Source organism: Hyla sarda, chromosome 1 (assembly GCF_029499605.1).
Source record: "Hyla sarda isolate aHylSar1 chromosome 1, aHylSar1.hap1, whole genome shotgun sequence".
NCBI lineage: Eukaryota > Metazoa > Chordata > Amphibia > Anura > Hylidae > Hyla > Hyla sarda.
In genome coordinates, this window is record NC_079189.1 from 245199927 (window position 1) to 245224214 (window position 24288).

The window sequence follows — 24288 nt, forward strand, 5'->3', positions numbered from 1 at the left end:
TCCCCCTATGTGTCTGTATTACACACAAAAATAAAAATCTTTTTAACATAACTTTCTGTTCATATTCAATTATATGCGGCAGAAATCATACCACAGAGTTTCACAGTATAGATGGATGAGGACCCAAAACATGCCACAAAACCAACCAAAGAAATAGAATACTCTTCACTGGAGAAATATAGGCTGTATAAAAGGGCCTGAGCTGTGTTGATCGACGCTCTTTTACAGAACCTATTCTGCAGTTAGGCAGAGATTGCAGGGAGCTGGGGAGTGATGCACATGACCTTGACCTTGCGCCTCACTGGTCAATATTTAGAGATCATTGGAGATCTGAACACGCAGACTAATCAAAAATGTGAACATTTTTTTATAGTGTGACTCCATGAGCAAATTTGGTATGTAAATACCTTATCGGGGCAGTCTCCACAAAACCAGTCACCGGGTCGACTTTAAAAACTATGAGCTGGAATCTCCCGCTTGGTCTCAAAGGTAACCGTACCTGCACAAGACCAGGCGCTATTGCATTCCTACTGCCTTGGGTCTCGCACCGTTACGGATACCTAGGAGACAGTGGGTGGCTCCAGCTCATATTGTGTTTTAAAAGTTGCTGGGACCATGTGACTGCTGTTGATGAGACCGCTCAGAATTTTTAAACCATGTAATTTACACAAATGGCTATCATGCTTATGGCTGCACAATAAAAAAACATATAAGTAAAAAATAGCCAACATTTTCAAATGGTTAGTAAAATATTTTTGTTAAACTCTACAAATTAAAGCGGGCAGTCTACACTTCAATCACATATGGGGCCTCATTTACTAAGAGTGTCAGGTTTTTATTAGTGGTAAATGTTTCAGACTTGTAGGATTTCTCTCTATTTACTATAGGGATAACAGATTTTCAAGTCAGAAACATTTTCTGACCAGCTGTTTCTAGGTGGAAATTTCCATCCATTTATTCACAGGATTTTCTGTGAATTCAATAGTAAATAGGTTGGTTTGTGAAACCATGCCCCCTTTTGAGTCATTTGTGACAGACCACGCCCCCTTTCGGCTTTTCACAGTGCAATGTCGGGTTAGTTGAGTTTTCCTGCTTGGTGCACACTGTCGCACAGTGTCTGAGACATGTTTCAGACAGTCTGACACTGGCCCTCATTTACTAACAGGATCCCGACACTTTTTGCCGGGTTTTGCACCAGAATTCTGTCTGCGCCAGAATTTGCGCCAGAATCTGGCGCACAACCCGACAAAATCAAAATCGCTCAGAGTGAGAAAAAAAAAAACCTACTAAAGGGACGTTTTTCCCGACAAAAGGGGCGTGTTCCCGACAAAAAGAGAAAAAACCCTCCGAGTGTGAAGAAAACTCACAGGAAAACCTGTGAGTTTTGCTTCACAGAAAACTGACAGAGCTCAGAGCGGTCGGTAAATTCCTAACATCGGAGTGAATCCTGCTACCCCCAGTATGGAACAGGGTCTGTTCCATGTTGGGGGTAGTAGTACAGGGGCTGAGGGATTGATCGCACAGGGTCTCACTTCTGAGACCCGATCCGATCAAAAGTTATTAAGCAGGGGAGCGGGTGGCATGTTCCGTTCCCCTGCAATGTACAGTAAACTTTCATTTTTAAATTCCCCACCAGAAGCCCTGAATGGCCAGGGCCGAGGAGCCAATCAGGGCTCCTGGCAGGGTTTTAATATAGAAGCGCTGTGGTGGGCAAAGATGTATAGAATCGCTGGGGGGGGGGTATATATCTGGCCCCTCCAGTGTTTCTATATATATTTCACCCTGCTGCGCTATATCAAACTTAGTGGCCGCTGCGCTTGAATAAATGTACTGCGCCCCCCAGCGCTATTATATATCTATACTGACCCCCGCTGCGCATATACTGACCCCCGCTGCGCATATATATATACTGCCTCCCCCCAAGCTGCACATATTAATCTTAATCTTCTCCCTCCCCTGGCTGCCAATGAATAAAAACTCTATTAGCGGGGGAGCGGAGGGCTGCTGCCCGCTCTCGCTGCTAAGAGTTTGTCATTCATAGCGGGCAGCAGCTGCATATCATGCTGTGGGGGTCAGACATATGGATATATGTCTGACCCTCACAGCATACATATACAAATGCCAGCTCACCGCTATGAATGACCAGTAAGCTATTGGCAGCAGCAGCACCAGCCTCTGCTCCCTGCACTGCATTACTTGTCATTCATAGCGGTGAGCCGGCACCTGTATATATAGATGCGCGGTAGGGGTCAGACATATGGATATATGTCTGACCCTCATAGCATCTATATATACAGGTGCCGGCTCACCGCTATGAATGACAAAGCAGTGCAGGGAGCGGAGGTTCGTGCTGCTGCCGCCAATAGCTTACTTGTCATTCATAGCGGTGAGCCGGCATTTGTATATGAATGCTTTGAGGGTCAGACATATATCAATGTGTCTGACCCCCACAGCATGATATGCAGCTGCTGCCCGCTATGAATGACAAACTCTTAGCAGCCTTCCGCTCCGCCGCAAATAGTTTTCATTCATTGGCAGCCAGGGGAGGGAGAAGATGAAGATTAATATGCGCAGCTTGGGGGAGGCAGTGTATATATGTATATGTGTGTGTGTGTATATATATATATATATATATATATATATATATATATATATATATATATAATATGCGCAGCGGGGGTCAGTATAGATATATAATAGCGGGGGGTGGGGGCAGTACATTTATTCAAGCACAGCGGCCCCTAAGTTTGATATAGCGCAGCAGGGGGAAATATATAAAGAAACGCTGGAGGGGTCAGATATATACCCCCCCCCCCCAGCGATTCTATACATCTTTGCCCACCACAGCGCTTCTATATTAAAACCCTGCCAGGAGCCCTGATTGGCTCCTCGGCCCTGGCCATTCAGGGCTTCTGGTGGGGAATTTAAAAATGAAAGTTTACAGTACATTGCAGGGGATCGGAACATGCCGCCCGCTCCCCTGCTTAATAACTTTTGATCGGATCGGGTCTCAGAAGTGAGACCCGGTGCGATCAATCCCTCAGCCCCTGTACTACTACCCCCAACATGGAACAGACCCTGTTCCATGATGGGGGTAGTAGTGCAAGCACTAATGTAGTCAGAATTTGCAGAGACTTTTTTCTGTCGCACGGAATATATTTTGTGCGACAGAAAAAAAACCTGCGACAGAAAGAAAGGGAAATTGGGCGACAGATTAGTAAATCACAAGGAAAAAAAAGACTAGTACACTGAAAAAAAAAAACCTAACCGACACTCCAGTCTTTGTAAATGAGGGCCACTGTGCACCAAAATAACTTGGAAAAACTCGACAAAAACTAGAGGGGTTTTAGCTTAGTAAATGAGGGCCATTGTGTATAATGTTGTAATACATTTTTTTTTTTTTTTTTCAGTTTTTTTGTCTTTTATACGAGTTTCTTCACTACTTTAAGTATTTCCTATCTTTAGGAAAGGGGATAAGTGTCTGATCAAGTGGGAAGGGCGTCCCAGAGGTTGTACGCCCCATAATCAGACACTTATCCTGTCTCTCTCTGTGTTCATGGAACGGCGTGTGGGCACATACTCCATGCACCAATGCATCAATGGGAGTACCAGAGATACATGAATACAGCGCTCCCATAGAGAGTCCATGGTGTGCTTGCTGACACAATGCTTTATACACAGGTAGAAGCAAGGCCCCATGTTGGCAATCATGGGGGTGGGGAAGGCTGAAGGTTTTGTTCAGAGATCACATGTCCTGTCAGCAGCTACAAATGATGGTGTGTCAGCTCCTGTGCCCTCACAATTATTTAATTCTCTTAATATGACCATAACCTCTGACCTGTAACTTTTGTTTTACTTCTTTCAGACATTTGGTCATTCTGTAAAAGTGGCAATGTATGCACCAAATGAGCCAGTTGTAGACTACAATATGGTCATCATCTTTATAATGGCTGTAGGAACTGTGGCTACTGGTGGCTACTGGGCTGGAAGTAGAGATGTTAAGAGGTAAGTAAAGCTGTTCACTTGAGGTTGTAATAAAAAAAGAAAATCTTTCTGGACCACTTTGTTCTCTATTAATCCTGCTGGAGTTGTTGTTCATTTTTTTTCCTTTTTATTATGATTTGAAAATAGTATTGTGTAAACTACCTAGTGAAGTTGAGTTAAAAATATAAAGCTTCTTCTAAGTATTCATCATTAATAAAATGAAGCTATCAGGTCCCTCACCCCCCCCCCCCCCCCCCTTTGCCTGCTTGCAGTATCCAGAGGTGGTCGGGAAGCCAAAACAGAGGAATTTGCAGTTTGACACAGCTTATGTAACTCCTATGGAGAAAAATTGCATAGCGTAACCAGCGTAGCACGGAAGCTATGCTGTTTCTTTAATTCGGCAGTTAGGTAAACAGTGGCTCAATGCTATTTGCGCATCGCCTATTAAAGGGGCACTTCAACTTAAAACACATCGGCTGCAATTTCAAGAACGGCACCCAGTTGTGCCCCCCCAAATGGAGCAGCAATTCACTAATTGTAAACACCTGTAGATCACTCCTAGCAGAGATCCAAAAGAACCCTTGTTTCCCATATACTAAAAACCCATAAGCTTTATTAAAAACTACACACCTATTTTAAAATCAAGTGCTTGAGTCCCCCTAATAATATAACTGATAAATAACTGTCTCAGTGGCCATCTTTCTATGCCAGATCAATATGTCTTACTTGGATGCATGTGCCTGCAGTATTTAATGAAAATTTGTTACAGAAATTATGGCAAAAGTATTTTGTCAACTAAATTAGAACTGAAACACAGCTCCAATTTTATTTTACCAGAGGAATTTGAGAAATGAAAGCTGAGCTGTGATTGGTTCCCATGGACAAGCAGCCACTCTAGCGTGTTCCTGTATTGATACATGGCACTGGCAAGGGATAGGCGTTCATATACACTTAGTTACATTACAATTGTATTGTAAGTCAACTACACATCCCAAAACTTACCAGATATGCGTATATCCATAACAGATTCTGGTTTCATTTACCTTACATATAAGTTTGATACCAGTGTACTTCAGCGGCCTTTCTTCCAGGATATGTCACAGGCATTGGTAGTTTTATCTTACATATCTTACAGGTTCATATTAAAACTAAGTAAAATATTACATGTTTACATTGATGTAGTTGTCTGATGCAAATTGAGCACAACTGTCTTTTTTTCAGGAGCTATATGAAACATAAACGGGACGATGGGGCAGATAAGAAACATGATGATGAAACTGTTGATGTCACTCCTATCATGATCTGTGTGTTTGTCATTATGTGCTGCTCTATGTTGGTCCTTCTGTTCAACTTCTATGACCATTTAGGTAAGACATTTGTAGTCTGCACACAATAAAATTTATAACAATAATATACCGTATTTATCGGCGTATAACACGCACTGGTGTATAACACGTACCCCCATTTTAACAGGTAAATTTAAGTAAAAAAAAAAATACATATAAGATAAATGACAGACTAAGTGCCATATCATCCCTCTAACTTTGATTTTGCCTGAACTTCAGTTTGGTCCCCCCTTCCAGTGCCACATCAATCCTCCCCTTTTATCAGCCCCTGTGCCACATTTACACCCATCCCCCCCCCCCCTTACCCTCTCATCATTCCCCCACTGTCTTAACATTTCCCCCCCCCCCCGTTTTTGAGATATATATATTTCTCTATCTGCTCCATTGGGGGACACAGACAGTGGGTGTATGCTGCTGTCTCTAGGATATGCTGCTGTCTCTTTTTCTTTTCTGTTTTCAGGTGGTGGCTCAGGGACTCCGGTTCCCTGTTTCCCCATTGCGAATAAGGGGGCACAGACACAGCGTCTGGGTTGCTACCTCATGGGTCCGGGTTCCCCCTATTTCTCTGCTCGCCTCGCTCCCGCATAGCAGCTAGGCGTGATGCAGGGACAAAGAGCTGACTGAAGACTTCACTGAAGACTCGATTAGGTAAGTTCTTCTGACTGAGGTAAGTACCCCCCTTTTTTTCTCCATAGGTACGGACTCACAACCTCTGGAGACCCCCTGTTTTTGGCCCACATTCAGGTTATGGGGCTACCTTATACAAGGGCTGCACTTTATTCTGGGGGGAGCAGTGGCACCTGAGGCGGCATGTATTATGGGGCACTTTACTTTATGGGGCATGTATTATGGGGCACTTTACTTATGGTATGTGTGTGTATGTGTTGGTGCAACTACGTCCAGCGCCTTATATGCGGCTGTCAGCCGCAGCGCTGTTTTCGGGTCGGACACTCTCGACGACGGCTTACTTTGGCTTTGCCAGCAGCGCCTTATCGCGGCTGACAAGCCGCGGCGCTGCTCCGAGCCGGGTGCTTCAGCCGGGTGGTTCCGACGCTCTCACTTTCGCCGGCTGTCTCTGCCGGCGTTTAGGCCGCCCGCTCTCTTCCCCCGAGCGCATATACAGCTAGACATGGCGCTCGGGACAAGGAGCGGGCACCATGACAGTTCTTCTCAGCCGGTCTGTAGCTCCGCCCACAGGGCTGGGAGCTCTCAGAGGCGCGAACCAGCCTCCAATCAGCGCCGTGGGCGCGATTTTCAGTGTGACTGTTACTGTGTGCCTTGCTTCAGGCACGCGCCCACCCCCCCTTCCTATTGGCTGGCCTGTTCAGTCTCTCTGGCTGCACGGAGCGAGTTCTCCTCACTGCAGCTGACAGGGGACACAGACTAGGGTGAGAAAGTTCCTGTCTCCCTTTTTTCCCACATTATGTCCGTACCCAGGCCTGTTCCTCCGTCTAAACAGAAACCTGGATCTTCAGTGAGTTATTATATCTGTTAGCACTGTAATACCAAGATGTATGGCTCTGCTGAGCCCACTTGCCCTGCCTGCTCCACTGCTTCCCCAGACCCCCTGGTACCCCCTGATGCCCCTTCGGTCTCAGTGGGTTCAGCCGCTCCTCCAGCCTGGATTTCTTCCCTGACCCAGTATATGGCTGACTTGACCCAAGAAGGTAGAATCTTTAGCGAAGTTCGCTTCTGAAGTAGCTGGCTCTTCTTTTCTTCCCATCTTCACCTCGACATGGGTGTCCAAGGCCCTGTCAGAGTGGTGCCAAAAGCTCCATCAGGATATCTTAGCGGGATCCCCCCCAGAGGATCTATCTGCTCTGGCTCTCCAATGCGCTAAAGCTGGGGACTTTCTGTGCGCAGCTTCCATGCAGTCAGCCCATTGTTCTGCCTTTGCTGTGGGTCACCTAGCGGCTCTCCGCCGCTCTATGTGGCTTAAAGCTTGGAATGCGGATGCCGCTTCCAAAAGGTCTTTCACTGAGCTTCCCTTTATGGGTGGCCGTCTTCTTGGCAAACGCCTTGATGAGATTATCTCTGAGGCAACGGGAGGTAAGAGTTCCTTGTTACCTCAAAATAAGGCTCGCCCTACTTCCCAAAGGAAGTCCTTTTCCTTTCGGTCCTTTCAGACCTCTGGCCCCAGTAAAGGGTCGGGGCAGGCGCCTTTGCGGGACAAGAAGGCTCCCTCGTTCCTGGCACGCCCATCTTGGAATTCGGACTCCAACCGGTCCGATCGTTTTGCGCCCCAATCGGGCAACCGCAAGCCCACTTCTGCATGAAGTGAGGCCCCCACCCGCAGTTTCTTTTCAGGTGGGAGGTCGTCTTTTGTTTTTCCGAGACATCTGGACCTCACACGTTCAGGACTCTTGGGTCAGGGACGTGGTGTCCAACGGTTACCGGATCGAATTTGCCTCCCTTCCGAGGGATCGTTTTTTTTTTTATCCCGGGCCCCCCGGTCTCCTCCTCTGGCGAAGCAATTTTGAGCGGCTCTCCAGTCTCTGCTTCTCCAGGGGGTTATCGTCCCCGTTCCTCCAGGGGAACGTTTTCAGGGTTTCTATTCAAATCTTTTTGTGGTCCCCAAGAAGGACGGTTCTGTGCGACCAATCCTAGACCTCAAGTGTCTCAACCGTCACCTTCTCATCCGACACTTCCGAATGGAGTCTCTCCGTTCGGTGGTGGCGTCCCTGGAACAAGGAGAGTTCCTTTCATCGGTGGACATAAAGGATGCCTACCTCCATGTGCCAATATTTCCGGGCCATCATCGGTACCTCCTATTTGCGGTTCCGGAGGGCCACTTTCAATTCGTAGCCCTCCCCTTTGGTCTAGCCACGGCTCCTCGGGTCTTTACAAAGATCCTTGCACCAGTGATGGGCCTGTTACGGTCGAGGGGAATCTCAGTGATACCCTATCTGGACGACCTTCTCATCAAGGCTCCAACCAGAGCCCAGACTCTGGAGAATCTTGAAGTCACTCTCCACACTCTGACTCGCTTCGGGTGGATGGTCAACTGGGACAAGTCAGTCCTCCGTCCTACCCAGTCTCTAACCTTTCTGGGACTTTGATTTGACACGGCCTCTGCCCGAATTTGTCTTCCGCCGGACAAACGTTTGGCGCATCGGTCGGGGGTCTGCTCCCAGGTATCAGTTCTATCCGTACCTGTATAGAAGTCCTGGGTCGGATGGTGGCAACTATGGAGGCCGTACACTTTTCCCAGTTTTCATTACCGCCCCCTTCAATTGGCGATTCTCTCTCGATGGAACAGGTCTCCTCTGTCCCTCGATCGTCAGATTGTTCTCCCTCGCAGGGTCCGTCAGTCTCTGCTCCTGGTGGCTCCGCTCCCCCCTTCTTCTCAAAGGGCGGTCGTTTCTTCCCCTTCACTGGCAGGTTGTTACAACGAATGCCAGCCTGTCAGGCTGGGGCGGCGTGTTCAGGGATTGGACAGTTCAGGGACTCTGGTCTCCCCTGGAGACCCTTCTTCCGATAAACATATTGGAATTACGGGCGATTCTTCTTTGTCTTCTTCATTGGGAGTCCCGTCTTCAGTCCCGTCCTGTCCGGACAACGCCACGGCCGTGGCGTACATAAATCAACAGGGTGGCACTCGCAGCTCGGCAGCCATGGCCGAGGTGGCAAAGATTCTCCCCTGGGCGGAGAGCAAGGGTCTGGCCATTTCGGCGATTCACATTCCGGGAGTGCTCAAATGGGAAGCGGGCTTCCTCAGTTGGTACTCACCCGACCCCGGCGAGTGGTCTCTTCATCCGCAGGTCTTCGTGCAGCTCTACGACCTCTGGGGCGTTCCGGATGTGGACCTCTTCGCGTCCCGGCACAATCGGAAGATCCTTCCGTTTGTGTCCAAGTCCCGGGACCCTCAGGCTCTGGCCGTGGACGCCCTAGTGATTCCTTGGGCAGGGTTTGCCCTACGCTATCTGTTCCCTCCTCTTCCGCTCCTTCCCAGGGTGCTGAGGAAGCTCAAGGCAGAGGACGTCCCCGCCATTCTGGTAGCTCCAGATTGGCCCCGAAGGTCGTGGTACGCCGACATAGTCAGGCTCCTGGACGACGCTCCTCTGCGCCTTCCACTCCGCCCGAACCTACTCTCTTAGGGTCCTCTCTGCCACCCCAATTTACAGTCGCTGCATTTGACGGCGTGGCAGTTGAGACCGCGGTTTTGAGGGCCTGCGGATTCTCTTCCCAAGTCATTCACACCATGCTCAAGGCTTGTAAGCGCTCCTCCGCAAGAATTTACCACTGTACTTGGCGGTCTTATTTTCGTTGGTGTGAAGCTCAGGACTTCTCCCTGGTACCCTTCTCGGTTCCCTGTCTTCTCTCCTTTTTGCAGTCGGGGTTGGAACTGGGGTTGTCTCTCAGTTCCCTGACTAAGGTCAGGTTTCGGCCCCTGCTGTTCTTTTCCAGCGGCCCCTGGCTTCTAATTCTCATGTCCGGACCTTCCTGCAAGGAGTGGCGCATGCTGTTCCTCCTTATCGGTCACCCTCTCCTCCTTGGGACTTGAATTTGGTTCTGAGTGCCCTCCAGGGTGCACCCTTTGAGCCCCTTAGAGTGTTGTCTCTTCGCCTCCGTTCTTGGAAAGTGGCGTTTCTTGTTGCTATCACCTCCATCCGGAGGGTGTCTGAACTGGCAGCTCTTTCCTGCCGTTCTCTGTTTCTGGTGATCCACCAGGACAAGGTGGTTTTCCGGCCAGGTCCTTCCTTTTTGCCTAAGGTGGTCTCGGCCTTTCATCTTAATGAGGACATTGTCCTCCCGTCCTTTTGTCCTGCTCCTTCTCATCCTAAGGAGCGCTTACTACACAAGCTGGATGTAGTTTGGGCTGTTCGGTCTTATCTCTCCATCACTTCTTCGTTTCGTCAGTGTGATTCCTTCTTCTTCCTTACGGAAGGTCGTCGCAAGGGACAACCTGCTTCTAGGGCCACCATTTCTCGGTGGATTCGGTCCGCCATTTTGGAAGCCTATCGCTGTAAGGGGAAGATTCCTCCTTTCAGAGTTGTGACTCATTCTACCCGTTCTGTTGGGGCATCCTGGGCTCTCCAGAATAGAGCCACGGCCTCGCAGATTTGCAATGCGGCTACCTGGTCGTCTTTGCACACTTTCTCGAGGTTTTACCGAGTTCATACTTTCGCATCGGCTGATGCTAGTCTGGGTCGTAAAGTGTTGCAGGCGGCAGTGGATCGGCCGTCCGCTTGATTACTTATCTGCCCACCCAAGGGACTGCTTTGGTATGTCCCCCAATGGAGCCGATAGAGAAAAGGAGATTTTTGTTTACTTACCGTAAAATCTCTCTCGAAGGATCCATTGGGGTACACAGCTCCCGTCCTTTTTTGGGATTTTCCTTTTGTTTCTCTGTCTGAGGGTGTGTTCAGTTATGTTTTTTCTTCTGGTTCTCGGACAGTTTTGGGTTTTTCTTTGACCTGTTGGTCTCCTCCTATTGCTCTGGAACTTATACTGACTAGCTCAGAGCCTCAAGGCGGGTATATCCTGCTGGGAGGAGCTGACTTTTTTTTATTACCATAGTGTCACACCTCCTAGAGACAGTAGCATATCCTAGAGACCGCAGCATACACCCACGGTCTGTGTCCCCCAATGGATCCTTCGAGAAAGATCTTACGGTAAGTAAACGAAAATCTCCTTTTTTTTTTTTCCCACATCTTCCTTACCTAGCCGCGCTCGGCAGGCCAGGTCTGGTGTCGGGTCTTGCGGGCTGCGGTCAGTGAAGCAGGATGAGTGACATCCTCTGCCGGCTGCACAGCATCAGGGTTGTCACTCATCATTCGCTGCAGCCGCCGCTGGTCAGTGTGGCCGCAGCGCCGGCTGCTTGTTTAAGTAGCCGGCAGCTTGTTTAAGCAGTGGCAGCAGCATTGAATGAGTGACGTCCCTAATTCTGTGCAGCGGAGCTAGCAGAGGACGGCACTCATCCTGCTTCACTGACCGCAGCCGACACTGGACCTGGCCTGGCGAGCACGGCTAGGTAAGGAAGTTAAAAAAAAATACAATAAACAGCAGGGGGGAAAGGGAGGGGAAAAAAAACAAAGCGAGAGCCGCGCGCTGGTCACTGATTTAAAGTGGCCGCGGCCAGGCTGCAAATCCTTAACAAGCAGCCGCTGCTGTGGCCACTAAATCAGTGACAAAAAGATTTATCGGCGTATAACACGCAGGCAGACTTTTTGCCTTGAATTTAAGTTTTAAAAGTGCGTGTTATACGCCGATAAATACAGTAATTTATGGAGAACATGTAAGAATGTGTGATGTGTTTTGATTTGCTATTTCAAACACATTTCTACTGTGTACATGCTCTTTAAACTTATAGCTCTTGCATCCTGGGTGTACCATGAAAAAGGACCCATATATAACAAATAAATAGAATGTATTGGCTTTAAATTGCATAGAGTGCCCTAATCACATACCTTCTTACAGTTTCTTGATTATGCCCTCCCGTTTCCGAGATATGTGGGGTTTATAGCTTGCCTGACAAGTTAAAGAGGTATTCCAGAAAAAAAAATTATTTTTATGTATCAATTGGCTCCAGAAAATTAAACAGTTTTGTAAATTACTTCTATAAAAAAAGAAAAATCTTAATCCTTCTAATAATTATCAGCTGCTGAAGTTGTTTTTTTCTGTCTGACAACAGTGCTCTCTGCTGACATCTCTGTCTGTCTCGGGAACTGCACAGAGTAGAATAGGTTTGCTATGTGGATTTCCCGGGACAGGTGTCAGCAGAGAGCACTTGGACAGAAAATAACAACTCCACTTCAGAAGCTCATAAGTACTGAAAGGATTAAGATTTTTTTAATAGAAGTAATTTACAAATCTGTTTAACTTTCTGAAACCAGTTGATATATAAAAAATAGTTTTTTTTCCTGGATAGCGCCTTTAACCCCTTAAGGACCAGGCCATTTTACACCTTAGGACCAGAGCGTTTTTTGAACATCTGACCACTGTCACTTTAAGCATTAATAACTCTAAGACGCTTTTACCTATCATTCTGATTCCAAGATTGTTTTTTCGTGACATATTCTACTTTATGTTATTGGTAAAATTTTGTCGATACTTGCATCGTTTCTTAGTGAAAAATTCCAAAATTTGATGAAAAAATTGAAAATTTTGCATTTTTCTAACTTTGAAGCTCTCTGCTTGTAAGGAAAATGGATATTCCAAATAATTATTTTTTTTATTCACATATACAATATTTCCACTTTATGTTTGCATCATAAAATTTACGATTTTTTACTTTTGGAAGACACCAGAGGGCTTCAAAGTTCAGCAGCAATTTTCCAATTTTTCACAAAATTTCCAAAATCACAATTTTTCAGGGACCAGTTCAGGTTTGAAGTGGATTTGAAGGGTCTTCATATTAGAAATACCCCATAAATGACCCAATTATAAAAACTGCACCCCCCAAAGTATTCAAAATGACATTCAGTCAGCGTTTTAACCCTTTAGGTGTTTCACAGGAATAGCAGCAAAGTGAAGGAGAAAATTCACAATCTTCATTTTTTACACTTGCATGTTCTTGTAGACCCAATTTTTGAATTTTTACAAGGGGTAAAAGGAGAAAATGTATACTTATATTTGTAGCCCAATTTCTCTCGAGTAAGCACATACCTCATATGTCTATGTAAAGTGTTCGGCGGGCACAGTAGAGGGCTCAGAAGCGAAGGAGCGACGAGGGGATTTTGGAGAGTACGTTTTTCTGAAATGGTTTTTGGGGGGCATGTTGCATTTAGGAAGCCCCTATGGTGCCAGAACAGGAACAAATACCCACATGGCATACCATTTTGGAAACTAGACCCCTTGAGGAACGTAACAAGGAATAAAGTGAGCCTTAATACCCCACAGGTGTTTCACGACTTTTGCATATGTAAAAAAATGTTTTAAAAATGTCACTAAAATGTGTGTTTCCACCCAAATTTCACATGTATGCAAGGGTTAATAGCAGAAAATACCCCCCAAAATTTGTAACCCCATCTCTTCTGAGTATGGGGGTACCCCATAAGTTGACCTGAAGTGTACTACGGACGAACTACAATGCTCAGAAGAGAAGGAGTCATATTTGGCTTTTTGAGAGCAAATTTTGCTCGGGGGCATGTCGCATTTAGGAAGCCCCTATGGTGCCAGGACAGCAAAAAATACCCACATGGCATACCATTTTGGAAACTAGACCCCTTGAGGAACGTAACAAGAAATAAAGTGAGCCTTAATACCCCGCAGGGGTTTCACGCCTTTTGCATACGTAAAAAAAAAAAAAAAAAAAATTTCACTAAAATGTGTGTTTCCCCCCCAAATTTCACATTTTTGCAAGGGTTAATAGCAGAAAATACCCCCCAAAATTTGTAACCCCATCTCTTCTGAGTATGAAGGTACCCCATAAATTGACCTGAAGTGCACTACGGGCGAACTACAATGCTCATAAGAGAGGGAGTCATATTTGGCTTTTTGAGAGCAAATTTTGCTCGGGGGGCATGTCGCATTTAGGAAGCCCCTATGGTGCCAGGACAGCAAAATAACCCCCACATGGCATACCATTTTGGAAACTAAACCCCTTGAGGAACGTAACAAGGGGTACAGTGAGCATTTACCCCCCACTGGTGTCTGTCAGATCTTTGGAACAGTGGGCTGTACAAAATTTTTAATTTGCGCAGCCCACTGTTCCAAAGATCTGTCAGACACCAGTGGGGTGTAAATTCTCACTGCACCCCTCATTACATTCCGTGAGGGGTGTAGTTTCCGAAATGGGGTCACATGTGAGGTTTTTTTTTTTTGCGTTTGTCAAAACCGCTGTAACAATCAGCCAGCCCTGTGCAAATCGCCTCAAATGTACATGGTGCACTCTCCCTTCTGGGCCTTGTTGTGCGCCCCAAGAGCACTTTGCGCCCACATATGGGGTATCTCCGTAGTCGGGAGAAATTGCATTACAAATTTTGGGGGGTGTTTTTCCCTTTTACCTCTTGTCAAAATGAAAAGTATGGGGCAACACCAGCATGTTGGTGTAAAAAATTTTTTTTTTTACACTAACATGCTGGTGTAGACCCCAACTTCACCTTTTCATGAGGGGTGAAAGGAGAAAAAGCCCCCCAAAATTTGTTAAGAAATTTCTCCCGAGTACGGCGATACCCCATATGTGACCCTAAACTGTTGCCTTGAAATACGACAGGGCTCCAAAGTGAGAGCGCCATGCGCATTTGAGGCCTAAATTAGGGACTTGCATAGGGGTGGACATTGGGGTATTCTACGCCAGTGATTCCCAAACAGGGTGCCTCCAGCTGTTGCAAAACTCCCAGCATGCCTGGACAGTCAACGGCTGTCCGGCAATACTGGGAGTTGTTGTTTTGCAACAGCTGGAGGCTCCATTTTGGAAACAGTGGCGTACCAGACGTTTTTCATTTTTATTGGGGAGGGGAGGGGGGCTGTGTAGGGGTATGTGTATATGTAGTGTTTTTTACTTTTTATTTTATTTTGTGGTAGTGTAGTGTTTTTAGGGTACAGTCACATGGGCGGGGGATTACAGCGAGTTTGAGCTGCCGCGCAAAATTTGCTGCATCGCAAACTTGCAGCCTGATACTCACTGTAAGCCCCCTGCCCATGTGAATGTACCCTGTACATTCACAGTGGGGGGGGGGGGGGGGTGGGGGACCTCCAGCTGTTGCAAAACTACAACTCCCAGCATGCACAGTCCATCAGTGCATGCTGGTAGTTATAGTTTTGCAACAGCTGGAGGCACACGGGTTGGGAAACACTGAGTTAGGAAACAGACAATGTTTCCCAACTAGTGTGCCTCCTGTTGTTGCAAAACCACAACTCCCAGCATTCTCAGGCATGCTGGGAGTAGTAGTTCGGCAACATCTTTAGAGCTAGATGTTGCCGAACTACAACTCCCAGCATGCTTGGAGTTGTAGTTTTGCAACATCTGGAGGACTACAGTTTGCAGACCACTAATACAGTGGTTCCCAATCTGTGCCCTTCCAGATGTTGCAAAACTACAACTCGCAGTATGCCAAAACTGTCCAGGCATGCTGGGAGTTGTAGTTCTGCAACATCTGAAGGGCCAGATGTTACAGCACTACAACTCCCAGCATGCCTGGACAGTAAGGGCATGCTGAGGATGTGTAGTTTTGCAACATCTGGAAGGGCACAGTGGTCTCCAAACTGTGGACCTCCAGATGTCGCAAAACTGCAACTCCCAGCATGCCCAGACGCCAAGGGCTGTCTGGGCATGCTGGGAGTTGTAGTTTACAGGGTCCCTTTACAGCAATGCATGTCGCTTTACGGCGACGTGCATTGCTGTAAAGGGCCCGACCGCGGCTGAAGATCTACTCACCTGTCTCCGCCGCCGCCATCTTCATCGTCTGGATCCGGGTCTTCAGGGACGAGGTAAGTACCGGGGCCGGTCCCCAGCACTCCCCCGTCCCCCGCCGCGTCCTCCGGTCTTCCTCCCGTCCTCTCCGGACTTCAAGGGGCCGGGCAGGACGGGAGGAAGTAACCGCCCCCCCTCCTGCGATTGGTCGGTTAACTAACCGACAGATCGCAGGGGATCGGAGGAGGTGGCAGGCTTGCCACCTCGCTCCTAGGCTCCAGCATGGTCCTGGCTGTGTGTGACAGCCGGGATCATGCGAAATTACCGGGCGGTCGGGTCCCAGAGACCCGATCAGCCCGGTATCGCCGCAGATCGCAAGGGCGATTTCCCTTGCGATTTGCGGCGATCGCCGACATGGGGGGCCTACATGGCCCCCCTCGGCGTTTGCCCTGGATGCCTGCTGAAGGATTTCAGCAGGCATCCAGTTCCGATCTCTGCCCGGCGAGCGGCAGAGACCGGAAAATGCCATGACGTTGTGGAACGTCATTGGTCCTTAAAGCCCAGGGTGCCATGACGTTCCACAACGTCATTGGTCCTTAAGAGGTTAATCGTCAGTTTGGCGTGAGCTTACTTTTTAATATTGAGATTGAATATCAGGTGATGGACAGGATTATATAGTCAGGGGTTGCAAATGTTTCTTGTGGATTGCATTGGGGGACACAGCAATATCGGTATAAGGCCTTTACCACTAGAAGGTGACTCTAGGGAGAGAAAAAAAGTTGGCTCAGCTGCATATTTTGCTACCCATTGGCTTCAATGGGTTGGAAAATATGCAGCAAAGTATGGCACATGTGACCCTACCCTAAAAGGGAAACTGTCTTTGTTGTCCATTCTGTGTAACCAATCACTGCACAGATTTCATTTTTCAAGAGTACTATATGCAGCTATACTATATACAGCTAGCTAAAATGAAGCAGCTCTTTGGTTGCTATGGGAAACAAAGACAGCTTTTTATTTCCACTATGCTGTTTGAAAATCTTGCACAAAAAGATTGGGTCTTATCCTCGAGCTGGAAGCATTTCCATGCATCTTTGCAGTAACAGATTATAAACAACTTTATGTAGCCTGGTGGTACAGTCATACTATTTTTCTTTTTTTGCTAAATCACATTTGTCTGTATAAGAGCTATTAACACAAAACTGTAAGATATTTAAATCCGGTCTATTTGCAAAGTTGCTTTTTTATTTTATATTTATTTATTTTATTAGCAATACAATTGGTTGAGATGGGGAACATAACCTTTAAAGTATACCTGAAAGATTACCTGTCATGATCTTGTTAAATTTTATAATCCTCCCACTTCATTGTCCCTATCATGATAAAACAGCCCCTGCCTTTATTTTTATTATTTTTGAGTTTTCCATCTTGATATTGCTCTGTATTTTTGTCTCAGATTTGCAGACTGGGAAGGGCCGTTTCCCAGCAGGTGTGACATCATCTGAAGCCATACAGGGAAGAACTTCCTCCCTCACTCTGCTACACACAGCCCAGAGCAGTTCAGTGTGAGATGAGTTATGATTGGCTAAGGCTGACCGTCTTTCCCCCCCCCCCCCCCCCCAGCACTCCAGACTACATTTTCTGAATTTGGACTTCTGCCAGGCCAGTAGGAGTCCAAAGTCTGTTCAAGAGATGGGGGTAAATGTGCTCTGGACAAGTAGGGAGACACCTAGTGGCAGCTTTTTTTTAAACACAAACATAGAAAACTTTTTTTTTTTTTTTAAACAAAGTACTTTAGAAAGAATTTTTTATTTACCAAAAGGAGTGCAATAGCAATAATTAGTTTAAATGACAGTGCCCATTTAATAATAATTGTGTTTTACTACATCTGTAAATTTTCCTTCTGTTTATACACAGTTTATATAATCATTGGAATATTCTGCTTGGCTGCGTCAATTGGATTATACAGCTGCCTTTCTCCATTTGTTCGCATAATTCCATATGGGAAGTGCAGGTGAGCAGAGGACTCTAAATGGTACTTGTTGAGTGTTGATGTGCTCCTCCACACAGGAAAATCCAAAGAATTCTGAATGATTTTATTCCCAATAAACATTGTAAAATGTTACACTTATCATCTTTTATTTCCTCCTCTTATTAGAGTCCCAGAAAATAATATGCCCTACTTCCATAATCGCCCACATGTATGGAAACTCCTTCTATCTTGCTTCTGTATTGCTGTCAGTGTGATATGGGGAGTGTATAGGAATGAAGACCAGTAAGTATTTTGAGTGTGTTACTGTCATTAAAAAACAATATTTCACATGTTGATCAGACCTTTTAATACTTGTTGAGTGAGAACCGGTGCGATAAACAACTATTGACATGTCGGAACTACATGTCAAAGGTTGTTTTCAATGACAGTGTATAGGTAATGTCTGGCAAACCGCTATGATGATGATGATCTAAAACACTGTTTTTTATTTCTTTTAGATGGGCTTGGATACTACAGGATATTCTTGGCATAGCTTTCTGTCTCTATATGTTGAAGGCAATTCGCTTGCCCACATTTAAGGTAGATATCAGAATTGAGTTTAAACTGTAACTTTGCATTGGAAAGTCCCCACCATCAAGTGAGTAGTGTCATTGTTGCCTAACAGCTTTTTTGGTAGCTATGCATTAGGCATGCATACTGTAAAGCATGCTACAGAATGCATATACATTTACCAATCATGCCACCAATACTGATACATTTTACAGAGACACTACAGTCAGTGGAGATTTAATTATAAACCCTAGTCATGAAATAAATGCACAGGGTCATGTACCAGAAAAGACAGTTTTGATACCCTGTACTGTAGCTCCCTCTTGCTATTGTGTCCTAATTACACTTCAAGGACTGATTTTATCCAATATATATATATATATATATATATATATATATATATATATATTCAAAAACAATGCAGCACTACTTCACCATTAGATGCCAGCGCCCCGACTTGATCAAAGTCCATGTAATAGAAAACAATGGCGCAGCACTCCAAAATTGCAAAAAAGTGTAAAAATGTATTCCTTCATGTCAAAATTCAAAGCGACGTTTCAGCTCCCCTCTGGAGCTTTTTTCAAGCTTGAAAAAAGCTCCAGTGGGGAGCTGAAACGTTGCTTTGAATTTTGACATGAAGGAATACATTTTTACACTTTTTTGCAATTTTGGAGTGTTGCGCCATTGTTTTCTATATATATATATGAGGACATCGGTTAATGCACTAGTGTTCGGCATCCCGGTGTGGCGTGGAGCCGCTTTACCTGCATGTCCCAGTAATAAACACGAAGTTACTACAACGTGGTGTGTTGCCTGTACTTTCTTTTCTAATATATGGATATATATATATATAATATACTTTTTTTTTTTTTTTTTTTTAAATGACCGCAAGCAGAGATCTTGAACACTGATGAAGTTCTAAAGGTTGATTGATATTTAAACAACTCTAGTTGCCCTGCTTTACTAAAAATATCTATAGCCAGTTTTAAAGGCTAGACATGCACTAATGGACAAGGCACATTGTGGAGTCTTGCTATTTTCTGAGATGTGGAAAAGGGAAATGCAATGTGAAAACGTCTTAATTGTCATTGTTTTATGTCTGTAATTAGCTATGGATGTAAAACTAAGTGCTAGAGACTTTATTTGGGCCATTTTCTTGCTAAAATACATTGGCATTAAGATCCACAAATGTGGATCACAAAATAATCTCATGGCACCCTCCATTAAAGTATCTAGGGCAGTGGTTTCCAACCTTTATTTGGCGTAGTACCCCTCAGCAGCCCATTTACAAAAATTGTACCTCCCATATATTTTCAACATGTACAGTCATGGCAGTAAATGTTGGCACCCCTGAATTTTTTCTAGAAAATTAAGAATTTCTCACAGAAAAGGATTGCAGTAACACATGTTTTGCTATACACATGTTTATTCCCTCTGTGTGTATTGGAACTAAACCAAAAAAGGAGGAGAAAAAATAATCAAATTGGACATGATGTCACACCAAACTCCAAAAATGGGCTGGACAAAATTATTGCCACCCTTAACTTAATATTTGGTTGCACACCCTTTGGAAAAAATAACTGAAATCAGTCGCTTCCTATAACCATCAATAAGCTTCTTACACCTCTCAGCCGGAATGTTGGACCACTCTTCCTTTGCAAACTTTTCCAGGTCTCTCTTATTGGAAGGGCGCCTTTTCCCAACAGCAATTTTAAGATCTCTCCACAGGTGTTCAATGGGATTTAGATCTGGACTCATTGCTGGCCACTTCAAAACTCTCCAGCACTTTGTTGCCATCCTTTTCTGGGTGCTTTTTGACATATGTTTGGGGTCATTGTCCTGCTGGAAGACCCAAGATCCCGGACGCAAACCCAGCTTTCTGACACTGGGCTGTACAGTGTGACCCAAAATCCGTTGGTAATCCTTAGATTTCATGATGCCTTCCACACATTCAACGCACCCAGTGCCAGAGGCAGCAAAACAACCCCAAAACATCATTGAACCTCCACCATATTTCACTGTAGGTACTGTGTTCTTTTCTTTATAGGCCTCATTCCGTTTTCGGTAAACAGTAGAATGATGTACTTCACCAAAAAGCTCTATCTTGGTCTCATCTGTCCACAAGATGTTTTCCCAGAAGGATTTTGGCTTACTCAAGTTCATTTTGGCAAAATGTAGTTTTTGCTTTTTTATGTCTCTGTGTCAGCAGTGGGATCCTCCTGGGTCTCCTGCCATAGAGTTTCATTTAAATGTCAACGAATAGTTCACGCTGACACTGATGCTCCCTGAGCCTGCCGGACAACTTGAATATCTTTGGAACTTGTTTGAGGCTGCTTATCCACCGTCCGGACTATCCTGCGTTGACACCTTTCGTCAATTTTTCTCTTCCGTCCACACCCAGGGAGATTAGCTACAGTGCCAGGGGTTGCAAACTTCTCTATCATGTTGCGCACTGTGGACAAAGGCAAATCTAGATCTCTGGAGATGGACTTGTAACCTTGCGATTGTTGATATTTTGCCACAATTTTGGTTCTCATATCCTCAGACAGTTCTCTTCTCTTTCTGTTGTCCATGCTTAGTGTGGCATACACAAAACAAAATGCAAAGCTTAAGTGAACTTCTCTCCTTTTTATCTGCTTTCAGGGGTGATTTTTATATTGCCCACACCTGTTACTTGCCCCAGGGGAGTTTAAAGGAGCATCACATCACAATTTTGAAAGGGTGCCAATAATTTTGTCCAGCCCATTTTTGGAGGTCGGTGTGACAATTTGCTTGGACAATTGGACAATGTCCAATTTGCTTTTTTTTCCTCCCTTTTTTTGGTTTAGTTCCAATACACACAAAGGCAATAAACATGTGTATAGCACAACTTGTGTTACTACAATCATTTTCTTGAATAATTTCAGGGGTGCCAACATTTTTGGCCATGACTGTATGTAAATTATATAGTTGCTGTTATTTCAAATGTAAATTCTTTTCTTTTTTCCATACGCCTTCTGACTCACAGATGACTTCTTCTTTGTTCAGAGTTGTTAACTTTTCCTTTTCTTCACCATCTGGCCTAGACTTCCATTAAGATTTCTCCTGGCCAATACTTGTCTCCACAGAACCTGGAGACGAACTTGTGATTGTTAGGTGTGCCAGCAGTTTTGGGCAGACTTTTTAGGCATGTCTGTTCTCTCTTAGGCCAGGTTTACATGGTTTTTAGTGTGCCCCCTGGCTGATTACCACACAGTTATTGTTGCAAAAGGCTGCAATTTTGTGGTGCTAATTTTGGCCACACAAGTTTTAAATGTAAAATTTTTTGTTTTTAAAGGAGTACTCCGGCACGCACTTTTTTCCTTTTATCCCGTCCGGGCTGAAAAATAAAAGAAAACACACTTTCTCTTAGCTGCCAACGAGCCCCCGGAGCTCTGGTACACACCCTGGTACAGGTGTTCGGTCCCCGGGCTGTATTCTTCTTACTTCCTGTTAGCCCGGCACGTCACACGGAGCTTCAGCCTATCACTGGCCGAGGCGGGACATCGCTGCGGCCGGTGATAGGCTGAAGCTCCGTGTGACGTGCCGGGCTAACAGGAAGTAAGAAGACTACAGCCCGGGGACCGAACACCTGTACCGGAGTGTACCGGGGCTCGTTGGCAGGTAAGAGAAAGTGTGTTTTCTTTTATTTTGCAGGCCGGACGGGATAAAAGGAAAAATATGTTTCAAAGACTATGCGCCCAATAACTCCATTGCAGATCTGTAGTGATTTGCCATAAATCGCATACAGTTATGCTGCCTGGTAATTGGGTGCATGGCACACTTTGATGCGTGTGAAGCCTGCCTGAAACTGTATGCTCGTTAAAAGCAATTGTTCATTATTTTTTTCAATTGCATGTATAACTTTCCTTATTTTCTTTCAGAGTTGCACGTTACTTTTGTCAGTTCTCTTTGTGTATGATGTCTTCTTTGTGTTCATCACACCATATTTTACAAAGGTACGAGTTTTAAAATATCTTGAGCTAATTATTTGCAGAAACATGGCTGTAGCTCATCTAATAAGAAATGCTCCTTGGTATCCAGCATTTTTAACACTTTTTTTTCTTCTTTCTATAGAGTGGTGAGAGTATCATGGTTGAAGTTGCAGCTGGGCCATCAGATTCATATACTCAGGAAAAGGTAAAATATGTTTAGCATTTAAAACTTTTTCAATCTGTCACGCTAGTGCAGCATAACTTGGGCACCATCCTAAAGGGAGGGAAGACAGACAAACTTCATAAACAACTTAATTGAAAGAGGCTTATTGCTGTGGCTCACCACTGGTTGCGGGCAGCTCTCACACATGGACCAGGCAGCTCCATTTTATCTGGGGCAGGAAGGACAGTCCGTGCCACTATCGCAGGCAGAGTTGTCATCACTATCGAAATTTCACAGTTTAGCTGCAATTTCCTTCTATTGGTCTGTGAAACAAAGTCCCCAGGCTGGGATGGGTCTGGGGCATCTTCCTGACCATCTTTTCCCCTTGACCCTTAGTCCCTCTCTCCTTATTGGGATGGTTACCCATTCTGAACACTACCACTACCAGGCCCAGGTAGCACTAAAAAGGGCAATGTGAAAAGGCAAACAGATAATTCAGCAAAGCAGTCATAACCAGGGGTTACAGGTAGCATTACAGGGCCCACGCACTCTTCACAGCAGGCTCTCAGTCACCACCTCCCATGAGCAGCAGTCCAACAGCAGCAACGGAACAGATTCAGATAGTAAAGGCAGGAGCCCCCACAAAGGACCAATGTGGCCCAGCAGCAGCACAACAGAGAGAGCACTGGCCCAGTAGCAGAGGGATCTGCTAGTACACACAGTCCCAGAGCGAGGGACCAGAGGCCCCAGACAACAAGGAAGCAGACTTTGGTGACTCTTCACTCCCCAAAAAGCCAGAGGAACAGTAGCAGAACAGTTAGAGGATCAGAAGAGCAGCAGGGCAGGGGAACTGCATAGTAGGACGACAGGGCCACGTGACAGCAGGTCCAGAGAAGGAACAGACCAGGACCATAACGCACTGTTTAGGCAAGAGAGCAGAGAAGCAGCTCAGCACCACAGCGGAGCAGCCAGAGAGCAGTCCAGAGCACCCAGGAGGTGAACAGCAGCAGCGGAGGTACAAGCAGGCAGACTAAGATGTTGGGTGCTCTTCCACATAGCCCAGCTGATAAACAGCACAGAGGCTAGCAAGACAGGTACTAAAATGATCCCCAGGAGATGAGGACAGCGGTGCAGAGTTGCAGGATGGCACAGATGAGCTTTCTTTTCGCTCCTTTGCAAAAAATCTAGTACATAGTAAGAGGTTTTCCTCCCACAGACATCTTGTCCCCTAGCCAAAGGATAGGGGATAATATTTTGGATCACGAGGATCCCGCCGCTGGGTCCCCCCTTGCAATCTCCATGCAGCACTCATACCGCGTCTGGCACTCTAAACAGTATGACGTGACGTTATGCCACACCCTCTTCATTCATGTCTATAGACATGAACTGAGGGGGCGTATTGTGACGTCACGTCTCTGGCTGTGGAAACCCAGTGTTGTAAACATACTGTTTAGAGTGCCGGGTGCGGCATGAGTTACATAGTTATATAGTTAGTAACTATGGTCGAAAAAAGACATATGTCCATCAAGTTCAACCAGGGAATTAAAGGGTAGGTGTGTGGTGATATTGGGGAAGGGATGGGATTTTATATTTCTTCATAAGCATTAATGTTATTTTGTTCCAGGAATGTATCTAATCCTGTTTTAAAGCTGTTAATTTTTCCTGCTGTGACCAGTTCCTGAGGTAGACTGTTCCATAAGTTCACAGTTCTCATGGTAAAGAAGGCGTGTCGCCCCTTGAGACTAAACTTTTTCTTCTCCAGACGGAGGGAGTGCCCCCTCGTCCTTTGGGGGGGGGGGGGGGGGGGGGGGGAGTGCTCCAGAGTGCTGCATGGAGATGGAGTCCATACACAGGTCACTTACTTTTTTATGTTTTCTTGTCGCCGAGTTGTCGTCAGCTAAAGTTCCGCTGTTTGCCCTTCACTTGCGCTCTAAAGGCGGGTCTCCCGCCGGCAGCTTTGCTTTGGCTCCCGGAGGAAGGGACCTTAGCCCGCCCCCCTTGTTCGT

At 45.8% G+C, this 24288-nt stretch overlaps 1 protein-coding gene across 2 annotated transcripts in view; it reads left to right on the forward strand.

Moving 5' to 3' along the window:
• Window positions 1-24288, forward strand: part of SPPL2B (signal peptide peptidase like 2B) — a 95453-nt gene that overhangs the window by 40002 nt on the left and 31163 nt on the right. For both annotated transcript variants that reach the window (XM_056569886.1, XM_056569883.1), the window contains exons 5-11: window positions 3866-4005; window positions 5206-5351; window positions 17542-17638; window positions 17783-17899; window positions 18115-18196; window positions 22069-22143; window positions 22262-22324. In XM_056569886.1, the coding sequence (XP_056425861.1) occupies window positions 3866-4005; window positions 5206-5351; window positions 17542-17638; window positions 17783-17899; window positions 18115-18196; window positions 22069-22143; window positions 22262-22324 (720 nt within the window). The remainder of the gene's footprint in view (window positions 1-3865; window positions 4006-5205; window positions 5352-17541; window positions 17639-17782; window positions 17900-18114; window positions 18197-22068; window positions 22144-22261; window positions 22325-24288) is intronic.